General features: G+C 39.9%; 1 protein-coding gene across 1 annotated transcript in view; it reads right to left on the bottom strand.

Annotated features, from left to right (window-relative positions):
- Window positions 1-1,675: 1,675 nt before the first annotated feature.
- ece2a (endothelin converting enzyme 2a) overlaps window positions 1,676-11,754 on the bottom strand; it is a 100,442-nt gene continuing 90,363 nt past the window's right edge. The window contains exon 4 of the mRNA XM_075483549.1: window positions 1,676-2,221. Within this exon, the coding sequence (XP_075339664.1) occupies window positions 1,931-2,221 (291 nt within the window). The 3' untranslated portion in view covers window positions 1,676-1,930. The remainder of the gene's footprint in view (window positions 2,222-11,754) is intronic.

Here is an 11,754-nt window from a genome sequence, read left to right as displayed (position 1 = left end):
GGTTCAACATGCTGAAAGGGTAAGTTTGTGTGACTTGGTCAGATGATCAACAGCAACAACAGCGACCTTGTGGTCGTTAAAACTGAAGTTATAGAGTTGACCAAACTATCATGATACTCCAGCTAAGGAACCATGGGAAGACAGAAGAGCCGTCTGAAAAATCACACAGCCTTTTTTTCCCAAAGTCTTAAAAATAGGCGGTAATTAGATCTCAGTGGAGGATTAAAAATAAATGATTTCTTCTTTATTAATGTGGTCCCCTCCAGTCAGAAGTCTTCCTGCCTGTCTGCACGCACGGATCTCTCCCCCCACTCTGGTCTATATTTTTAGCAGCAGAAAGCACAGGACCAGAGACTCGTATCATGTGTCCTCAACAAATTACACACAGGGTCCGCTGTTACTTTATGTACTTGGGGAGGTGAAAACATGCTGCTATACAGGTGTGTCAAACACAGCAGATCCCCATTAGCAGCTTTTTTCTGGAATCTAAAGCAGACACAACACCGAGGTATACCACTCCAACCGAACAGAAGGACACACTGATACACTGATCGACTTCAGCACTGACTTTACAAATGAGCAGGTGCCGCTGTTGTGCGCTCTGTCTAGAATTGCCCGTTCGTCCTGCAATTTGCTCAGAATTTGAAGTGGACCTTGAAAAAACACATATTGCTGAAGTGTATTGAAATATATTTTCAGGCATGACATTTGACCGGGAAGTAAAAAAGGAAACTGTGACACAGGCAGGAGGGAAACCGTCCGTCCATCCATCCATTTTTTAAACCAGCTTAATCCAATTCAGGGTCACAACCAAGCACATACTCACTCCTACGGTCAATTTCAAATCACGTATTAACCTAACATGCATATTTCCGGACGGTGGGAAGAAGCCGGAGTACCCGGAGAGAACCCATGTGTGCACGAGGAGAACATGCAAACTCCACACAGAAAGGCCCCAGCCTTGCTCGCTGTGAGGCGATGCTGCTAACCCCCACACCACTGAGAAGCCTAGCAGGGAAACCATGATGAGTAATCGTTAACCTAATCTATTTCAGCAGTTGTGAGCGGTTGGTAAAAGTCTGCTTTTGACTGGGTAACTTGAACAGTATTTTCATCCACTTTCAATATCTATGTGCTGCCATTTTATAAATTCACCATAAAATGGAGAAAAAGTTTAAAACAAAGACTTGGACTGTAAAAAAAATACAAAGAATATTTTTTACATTTACGATCTAATGGAAATATTTTTCCATGTCACTACTGCATGTACTATCCAATTTTAACACTGATAAACTACTATGATACTTATAAACCTCAGAATCACATGATTCACTTCCATGTTCATATATCTTTTAGGCAATAAATTATTCTATAACTTTAATTTGTTAATTATTTTGTTATTGAAGCCTTCATAGAAGTGTTCCTTCTCATGAAGTGTCATCACCTCATGTCTCTTCTTCAGCAACTCCCTTACAGTTTAAAGATCTTTGGAGAGAATCGCACCAACATTAAAGAAAAGTAACCAAAATTCTAATAAACCTTTCTGGAAATCTGGTAATGTCTCTTAGTTTTTAGGGTTTGCTCTCCAGTTTTCTCAATCTCCATCTTTATGGTGAAATACCATGATTTTCATTTTCTTAAATAAATCTTATTATTTATTGAACTGAAGCAGATTTATCAAAATACAATAATTTCTTTATATAATGCTGTCATTACAAATGACTGTGTTGCGTTGCATACATCGAGGTGTGAAATCCAGTTAGAAACAAGTTGTTATAACAGTGAAAGTTGGGAAAACAAATTTCTGTTGTGTTCTTTAAAGCCTGAGAAGTTGCTTCTCTCAACTCATTATCACACTATAGAACATGCTTATAAAGGCAATCTTATAGATGTATTCCTGAGTTTACATGATATGCTTATTCCAGTCCTCTCACAAATCAATATTAGACAGGAAGTCCTCCTTTTCTTCATTTTGTGCGGTGATGAGGCTGGAAGGTGGGAACTTGCTCTCCTCCAGCAGCTTTTGTTCCAGGGCGGCATCTTCTGGGCTGAGCTCCTCCCCTTTGGTCATTACATACATGAAATATTCAAAGCCGTCCCCGTAACTGTGATGTCTGATCGACCAGTTGTACTGGCCGCGAGCGTAGAGGCGCTTCCTGAAGAAGGGCTGGGCAAAAGTAATGGAGACAAAGCGGCCCCCGGGTTTCAAGCAGCGGCTAATCTGAGAGAACAGCAACAAAAAAACAAGGAGAAGAGTATTAGGAGACATTAGCATAATCCACATTGCTAGGAAATCAGACAGCATCACAATTCACATCATCTTTTTTTCCTCTGCCACCCTAAGAGGCAGTCATTGAATTATATGACAGTGCTGTGTCATAACCAGCATCATCTATGCGCGATAACTGGATATACAAACCTGATAACTACCTTTAGATATTTTCAAAAGAATAATTTTGGACAAAAAATTTATTTATTTATTCATTTGATCCAAGAGGCAAAAACGTAAAGACATAGGAGCTATGGGGAAATGTAGGTGGGCACCTTCGTTCAATTTAAATTTAAATTTCACTTTTATTTTTTAACAGGACAATGCATATTAATAACAGCCCATCTGTAACATGCCAGAGTTAGCCAAAGGCTAGTTTCATCTGTAGTCCTGGTGGCCAGTGTACAATGGCACCCTAAAAAAAACATGGAATGTTCAGCAATAAAATCATCAACAATTCAGAACAACATATTAAGACAGTGTTAGTTCATAATAGAGAGAGCAACAATGATGGTAGGAAACAGTAAGATACAAGTAGTTCTGAGGATCAGCATAGCTATTCTTTAAGCACACGTAGCAGCAGCAAAGCATTTAATAAAAGCATAAAATCATCACTGAGTATCAAGCATTGATAAAACCGATTAAAACATTTGGTAGATGCATGATAATTTAACAAACTGCTGATAAAATCTTAAAAACACAAGGTTTACACTAGGTCAAAAGAGAATCACACATTCACAAGTGAAACACGTTATGTCAGCAGCAGCAGGGTTTAATGTTGACAAGTCTGACCACTGATCAGCCATTGTTTAAAATGAGAGCGAAATAATTTATACGTGTTGATGTCCCTAATTGTTGTGGGACTGGTATTCCATTCGTGAGAAGCTTTAACAGAATAAGCTGACTGACTAAAGGCACTTTTTCTTAATGGAATAATACAGTCACCCCGAGACACTCCCCATGTGGTTCTATGTGTAGATGTTCTTAGAATGATAAAATCACTAAGAGGAGGTGGGGCCTTCTCATGCAGGATTTTGTATGTCTGACAGACATTCGTGTACTTAATAAGATTGTCCCAATTTAAAAGATTGTATTTTGATAAAATGAAGCAGTGCAGTGTTTTGGTTTCTTGTCAAGTACTTTCAGTGTCTGCTTGTATAAAGACTGTAAGTTTCAGAGATGTGGGGTTAGTCTGAGACCAGCTTGTTAGACAATATGTGAAATGAGAAAGAATCATTGAGTGCATGAACATTTTGGCAGCTTGAACGTTCATGCATGTGTCTTTCTTATTTGGCTTTGCTTGCAAAATTTGTTGCCTTGTTGCTTTTTCTTTTTTAAACGAGGTCTTAGACCTTAATTTACTTTCACTGATAATGTCTTGTTCATAATAATAATTGTTAAAAGCCAGATTATGATCATTTAAAGCAGCTATGGATTTTACAGCTGCACAATTCTCGAAAAATTAAAACCACTGGTGCCCACAAAGCCAAGCAAGGCTGTGAGAAAATAGGAAAAGTATTTTTTTTCAGTTAGCGTCATTCCCATAATCTAATTATGAAGCAACAACAAGAATGAAGGAGGTCACAGAGACAAAGTGTGCAGAAGTTAATGAAAACCATCCAACTGTTAAGACACAATTCATCCGCTGCCGTTGGATAGATCATGATTGGGGCATGTGCTACAGCCAATGGAAGGAGAGCATGTCACCAGTCGATGAAAGATTGGGTACAATAAAATATCAGAAAGCAAACATCATACTATCTGTCTAAAGCTGAGGATCCAAAGATGATGAGTTCTGCAGTAGAATAGTGATCACATCTTAAAATCCACAGTTCATTCTGCAGTGCAATCTGAAGGTTTTCTGCACGGCTCTGACAGTTGCCCCATCTGAACATCATAGGAATGGAACCAATAGATAGACCAAAATTAGCAGTGTGTTTGTACAAGCTAGTGACTCTCATAGATTTCGTGGCTTTTTACAGGAAGACAGAAGACCTGAACAATTCTTGGTTGCAACAAAAGGTGTTAACGAGCTGTGATACTTGCCAAAGATGGGGGGAGGGTAACAAGTACGCATGCCTTGATGAGAAATTTCTACTAATAAGCCAGTATGTCTGAGGTATGACTACCTTTTTTGACCAATTCATTAAGGCAAATTAACTACAATACTTCCAAATACAGAACATTGAGCAGTGTGTTTATTTTATAATCACAATGGTTTTGAGTTATTAGTTACTATACTGATAATAACATGCTCTAATTTTGAAATTCATTAGAGACTTGTTTTTTTTTAATTATTTTACTTACAAAGGCTATATATGTTTGGCATTTGGTTATGAAGAATAGAAATAGACTGAGATTTGATTTTCGAGGCTGATCCTATAGCTTGAGAGAAACACCATCCTGAAGTCAGAGTTCAGGGTCTGTGCAGACAAAGGACAGCCTAGAGCGAGCAGAAATATAATACGGCATCTGAGCAAACCAACAACAGGGACATCAGCTTCACATTCTCTAAACCATTTTTGGACCATCTTTAATTTGTTCATTTTTTCATAGCAACAGATATTCTGAACGTGGTTCGTGTCATTTATTTGGATGTGGAGCTGGATTTATCCTTTTAAAGGAATGGTTCGGCGTAAAATGATAATTTGAGCATCACATGGTCATGCCACATAATTTATATGGGTGATGAGCCTTTCTCCGAAAGACCGCGGCATTCCGAAGTTGGCTATTTTGAAGTGTTTTGTTAGAAACGCAGCCAATGCAACTGTACGGGGCCAATTTGGAAAATATAAGAAATCGGTTGTTTTTCCGCGATAAACAAGCTCAAAAGCGCTACATACTTCAGCTGTGTCATAACAAAGGCCTCGTCAAGCAAACCGAGGCACAGAGAAGTTCATCGGACCACACAGCCTTTCACTGGCTTGTGTTTTCACCGGTTGTCGTACCACCATGTACCTCCAGTACGCGACCGAGCAGAAGCGCCCACTGACGCTTGCTCCGCACATCTCTGTTGTTCCTCCCGTTCCCGCAACTCCTCGTCTGTATATTCGGGCTCAAACAAGTATAGTTGGCCTTCAAACGCAAATGGCTCGTCTTCGAAAAAATGATGGTCGTCTTCTGCCATATTTGCGTCTCAGCCTCCCTTTGATAACTTGAAGCAGGAGTTGGAACTACCGGTGATGCCTCAAAAAACACAAGCCAGTGAAAGGCTGTGTGGTCCGATGAACTTCTCTGTGCCTCGGTTTGCTTGACGAGGCCTTTGTTATGACACAGCTGAAGTATGTAGCGCTTTTGAGCTTGTTTATCGCGGAAAAACAACCGATTTCTTATATTTTCCAAATTGGCCCCGTACAGTTGCTTTGGCTGCGTTTCTAACAAAACACTTCAAAATAGCCAACTTCGGAATGCCGCGGTCTTTCGGAGAAAGGCTCATCACCCATATAAATTATGTGGCATGACCATGTGATGCTCAAATGATCATTTTACGCCGAACCATTCCTTTAATGGCTGCAAAGATGTGTCTTGGATATATTCTTGTAAATGGTTCACAGTATGTTTAGCTTTTCGTTTTAGTCCGTTGAACCTGTTGAATTTTTAATCTAAAGGGGTTGAATCAGCCAATCAGACAGCTTGATTTGCAAATGTCCAAGTTTACAGTCACCCGTGACATCCTTATTAAGACTAAAATGCATCTTAGGTAAAAACTAACTCTAGGCTGAGAGTATAATCTTTCAGCACTCTGAAAACTCAGCGGTAACATCTTATCGTTACACGTGGCAGGTTCTTTGAAAATAAGACCAGAGCCATGATAAGATGTGGTTTATCCATGGTGAGGTTATTGGAGAAACAATCCTCTGAACAAAAATGGAAATTTGAGTCTTACACGTACATGTTACTTGATATAAACCAAATCAAATTTGCAAATTGCCACTTTTATATATCTGTCAAATCACAAATCACTTTCAACAATAAACTCTCCAAGCAGGGACATGCATTAAATCATGGTCACCCAGGGGAGACACTTCAGACACTGATCATTTCAGTTCAGTGCTGCTGCTCAGTTGGGCAGTCTGATAATGCAGTGTGACAGCAAGAAAACTATTACAGTCCCTTCAGACAAATAATTGTTACTTGGATTCCTTTACTGGTGCATTCATCCTCCGTGTGAGATGCATTCACAGAGAGCAGCTTCTTGGGAGGACTGCAGAACTCAATAAAATAACAGTACAGTATACACACACACACACACTTTTTAAATTCACACACAATCACACAGAGTATGAAAACCGACACAGATTTAGTCAGACTTTGGCAGCGAGTTTCACCAGAGACAGAAGTGTGTGTGGGAGTGAGGGGACAGAATATGCAGAACAGTGACTGGAGTGCAACAAAGATTTTGTACTTCATAAACTGTTTTTGACACCTGGACTCAGGATGTTGTCTGGAGTGGCGCTTTCATGCTTGTACTAAACAACAGGAGATCATCCAAGTGAGATGCTTCCCGACCCTCTGAAATGCTCCGGAGTGGCTGCTGCACATGAGGCAGGGCACGATGTAGAAAGTATGCGGAGGGAAGTGAAGCAATAGCAAAACACATAGATCTTCAAGGTAATGTACAGAAAACTTCAGAGCTATAGAGTTTGTGGGAATATAGCTGGGTCAGTTACATTATGTAAACAAAAAAAACGAAAAGAGATAGTTCATAAAGCCGTGGGACATAAATGCGTAGTGAGAGGCTACAGCATGGTCTCTGTGCGTGGCTTCATGCCTGTGCTAACATGTCACTGTCATAAAAAGCAGGGATGGTAAGGTCCTGAAGTCAGGACAGAAGCTGTGCTCTGTGAAGTAAGCTGTGGTAGAGTAGAGAAGCCCCCCCCCAAACCCACGATGTTGGGGCCTTTGGAGAGAAGAGTCGCTCTGAGATGAGCACATGTATCCTGCTCTTCTCACATGATTTATATCCACCAGCATGAAGCCCGAGTATGAATTATTCACTCCGTGCAGCGACATGGAGGAGAAGCGAAGGGATGGGTGGAGGTGTTCTTGGATACGGAATAAATTAAGTAATATAATGCACAGAAACAGGGAGGTGAAAGATCCAGTTGAGAGGGTGAGGAGGCATGGGGGCTGAAATGAACAATCTCTTTATCCTTCACCGTACTTTCATGATTATTTCTAGACTGGGGAAAAAAAAAAAAAAAAAAAAACATGCATATTTTATCATATTCAAAGATACTGAGCCTGCCTTGGGGCAACTTGAAGGTTGCTGATGATTGCACTATAATGATTGCAAAACTGGAATTTCCAAAAAACAGCACATATTCAACAAACAAACAAAATCTCCGTCAAAGTTGTGAGACTTGAGGATCTGGAAGAAAGAAAGGTCGAGGATGTCTTGAGTCAAGCTTTGTTCAAACAGTGAAAGCAGAAGCAACTTAGAAATATCTATTCAAGATGTGTGTGTGGATTCAGTTCTACAGTGTGACTGTTTGATTTATCTGTTTTTGTGGGAATAGCAGGCTTCTACATTGTGCTGAATGGGTTTAAATGCTCAATGGAAAACACTGAAACCAACTGGGTTTTGGTAACAAACCCTCTGTGGTTTTTGCATACAGTTTAACGATCTGAGCCCCTGCATATGGCTTTTGCTGCTGGCAGAAATGACCCGTACTGTTTTTTGTTTCAGTCTAGCTAAAGAAGCCTCTGACTGAACACAACACAATGATCTGTTGTATCATTGTGTTGTGAAGAGGGTGTGCAGTATTGTCCATTGTGTTCAGCAACTAGCGTAACATTCTTCTTTGTATACACAGTTCAAGAACATCATATCTTAAATAGTAACAACTAACAAGTGAATAAATACTGATAGCTACACTGGAAAGGATTTATTAGGTTTAGTTCAGTTAAAGGGAAATCATTGATGGAAGCTTGACTAATATTTTAATTGTGACTGAGAGTGCGACAAAGAGAAGTGACTTTAGAAAAAACAAACTTATCGACATGCCCTCTCCTACTTGCGGTATGTCACAGATTAATGATCAGAATAGTATCAGTCTTCTTCATAATAAGTTTAACGGCGAACCCAGCTGTTTTGGGGTCAAATTTGAGAGTGGGGGTGAGAGGAGTCACTGCCTGCGCGAGACCTCTCTCTCCTGTGGAAAAACGTTGTTCTGCCTCGCTGAGCCAGAACTGGCAGCCTCAGCAGTGGCTTATTCGACATGCCTGCTCCTACTCATGGTGTCACTCCGATAAATTGTTGGAACACTTTATAACTGATTTGGTTCCTTCAAATAGTCTATGTAGAACATCTGAGCGGCTTGAATTGAAAGGGCGGTGCTCTGCAGAATCAAAGCAAAAATCCCCAACCGTGGTAAAAAACAAAAACCAAAAAAAAACAACAACACCATATGAACACGTTAAAAAAGTGTAAAAGTATATTTTTAGTGGAGGGGGACTTTAAGAGTATCAGACTTTTTCACATGCAGCCTTCATGCCAAGCACACGTTTGCCTTTTCACTAAAAAATATGACAAACTGAGCAAGTTTCCTCCGGATTTCACGTGCCAGATAACTTCCTATTAAAGCCAAAATACAGTTCACATGCAGCCCTCAGAGGTTGAAATGAATCGGCAAATCACAATGGGAGCTAAAATGCAACATCCTGACTTCACCACTTCAGAAATTATTCATGAAAATGACGTGTGTGTGTGTGCACGCTCTGTACCTCTGCAGTGTAATTTCAGAGGCTTATGTCACAGGTGAGTGGAGGACTGAGGTCATCGGAACCTGAGATGAGACTCAGCTAAGGTTAAAAAAATCAGCTATAACCACTGTAGCAGAGAAGCAATCGGAAGCATAAAAATGTTGTGTGATGTCTTAGGCTATTTGCTGCAAAAGAGGCATTTTGGCAAATGCCCCATTTCACTGTGTGTTTGCCGGATGCATGACTATCAGCATGTCTTCAAACACAGAAATCTTCCTTAGGGAGTGCAGGAGGGTGCACCTTGTTAGCGGAGTCATTTTTCTACACATTTTGTATGTTTAGCCCAAGCACTGTAACTGAACGTATATAAATCACAAGTGAGAGGTCATATTCAATGAGAAGCATCTATGCTATGTATATATAAAGGACACACACTTGGGTTATTAACATAGGGATGAAAGTTAATGGAAAATGAAGCCAAAGAACTAAAGAAGCATCAAGATGTACAGCCTAAACAGCATCCACATACACACAAATCCTGGTTTTAATCCAGCCCCTGTCAATCAGACATTTGTAAAATGACCTAATGTGGGCCATAAGGTTAGAGAACCAGGGAAACCACTGTTAACTCTCTCTCTTTCACAGACACACACACACGGTATCGTGGTCTGGCCTGAATTATTCAGCATGGTGGCGGAAGCTTGTGTCTAAGTGACCTGACCTGTCTTGACTGTACTGCAACAAAGAGGAAACATGAGAGTCAGAGTTAAGTTGCACATAAGAATTCCCAGTTGATCTCACTAACATGAATTAAACATTTATAAGGAATTTTTCACTTTGCCATCTCACTTCTCGAGAAGGTGAGGGGAACAGGGTTTCCGAGGGTTAGTGTACTTTGAACTGGAGACTATTCCGTTGTCTTTAGTGTCTCTGCAGCTCTCTTATAGACTAACATGAAGCTAAATCTCAATGTGAGGGGTTGTTTTCCTCAATCAAGCAGCTTCCAAAATATATGGTTTAACAGAAATTAACATTCCTGAAACATAAATTTATTTTTTAAATTTCGGCACCAAAAAGGTTTTCCTCCCATGCTGAATAAGAAGTCTCATTGAGGCTTTCAGTCGTGACGGGTGAATCACTGAATGTACTTGCTGTACATCCATCTCTTGCATAAAATTCCACTTGTAAAAAGTCAAGATGGCGACAGCCAAATACTAAACTTAAGGCTTTGAGGCCTTGGACCACAAATCAGTGTAGTATTATAGTTGGTGTCAGTCCATCGAGTTGATTATGTGCAGTCTATGATCAGAGCACAACATCAACTCGATGGACTGACACCAACTATAATACTGATAAAAATGGTTCCCAAAGGGACCAATGGATTTCCTGATGTTCTTCGTGGGGCGCCATCATCAGGTTCAAAACTTTTGTGTGTGTGTGTATGTGTGTTTAATGTTAATCAGTACAATGCCAAAAAGCTAAACAACAGTCATGCAAATAATAAATCCCTTTATCATACTAGCATGTCAGTGCTGGCATGGTGATCTTGTTAAATTTGCTGACAATCCAAATAGTCCCTGCAGTTGCATTATTTCATTGAAATATTGCCAATTCAAAAAAATCTGGTCTTATTTATAGGGAAAAAAAAAAGATTTGTGTTATGAAAATAACAAATACAGAAGTTCCTTTTATTTTTGCGTTCACACACCTGAACTAGTTTGTACAACGCAGCCCGGTCTGCAGTACTGTGCAAGAATCTTAACCCCCCCCCCCGATTCCTTCATATACTGCCATGAAAACAGAAGATACAGTCGGTGCTCAATGCATTGAAACGTGTGCAAGGATACATGAAAACACAGAGCACGAGGCAAAAGCGCAGTTTGTTAAAATCTGGAATCATTACTTTCATTCTTCAGCACAGCCTGAACCCTCTTAGATAAGCTTTCTGCTCATTTCTTCAGGCTTCTTGAAAGACAATCAAAAGCTCTTTTTTGGATGTTGGCTACCTTTTGAAGATGATCCCACATGGCTTCAGTAATGTTGAGGTGTAAGTACATCACTTTCAGATACTGTTCATTTGGCTGTGGATAGTTTTTTTAGGCTTGCCAGTTACTCTTTTATCCTCCACTTGTCCACTTTAAGGACACTCTGCATGTCATGTTGACATATGTCAAGTTGTGAGCTTTGGGAATCACTTTGCTGGTGTGAAAATACTACTTTTTCAAACTGTTATCTTTGTAATTGTTGCTACAGGCTGGTAAAAAGAAAGTGCCTGAAGATAGTATTAAAATGTATTATTTGCAAAGTTGTCCTTTATGTGTAGGCCCAACACCAGTTCATCCCTTGAGTTAAGTATCTTTTCATGTTTGAATGATTCATAAGTCACTGTTTAGTGGCTTGACAAACAAAATAACACATTCCTCTGAAAATAGTCAGGTATGAGGATTGAACTGAAAAAAGCAGCCGATATCTGTCTGGCTCCCAAGAAAGAAATGATCCAGAAATGCAGGGTGGCTGAAGACTTTTCCACATTACTGTGTGCTTTGGCAGAAATAGATGAACTTGTCTAAACCTTTGAAATATTAACTTTGTATATGTCAGTCCAAGTCCCTCCCTGACCTTTCCACATTAACCAGAGAAAAGATAAGGTGTTGGTCCAAGGAGAATGACATTTCATCTACTCAGTAGTCTCCCTTTTTCCAGATGAACATCTTTATTTTCTCCTATTCATTGCTTTGACTTTCTGTCCTCAGTGAACCACAATATTACGGCTCATCCTT

The sequence above is a fragment of the Odontesthes bonariensis genome, chromosome 14 (assembly GCF_027942865.1).
Source record: "Odontesthes bonariensis isolate fOdoBon6 chromosome 14, fOdoBon6.hap1, whole genome shotgun sequence".
Lineage (NCBI taxonomy): Eukaryota > Metazoa > Chordata > Actinopteri > Atheriniformes > Atherinopsidae > Odontesthes > Odontesthes bonariensis.
This window is presented reverse-complemented; position numbering and strand designations above follow the sequence as displayed.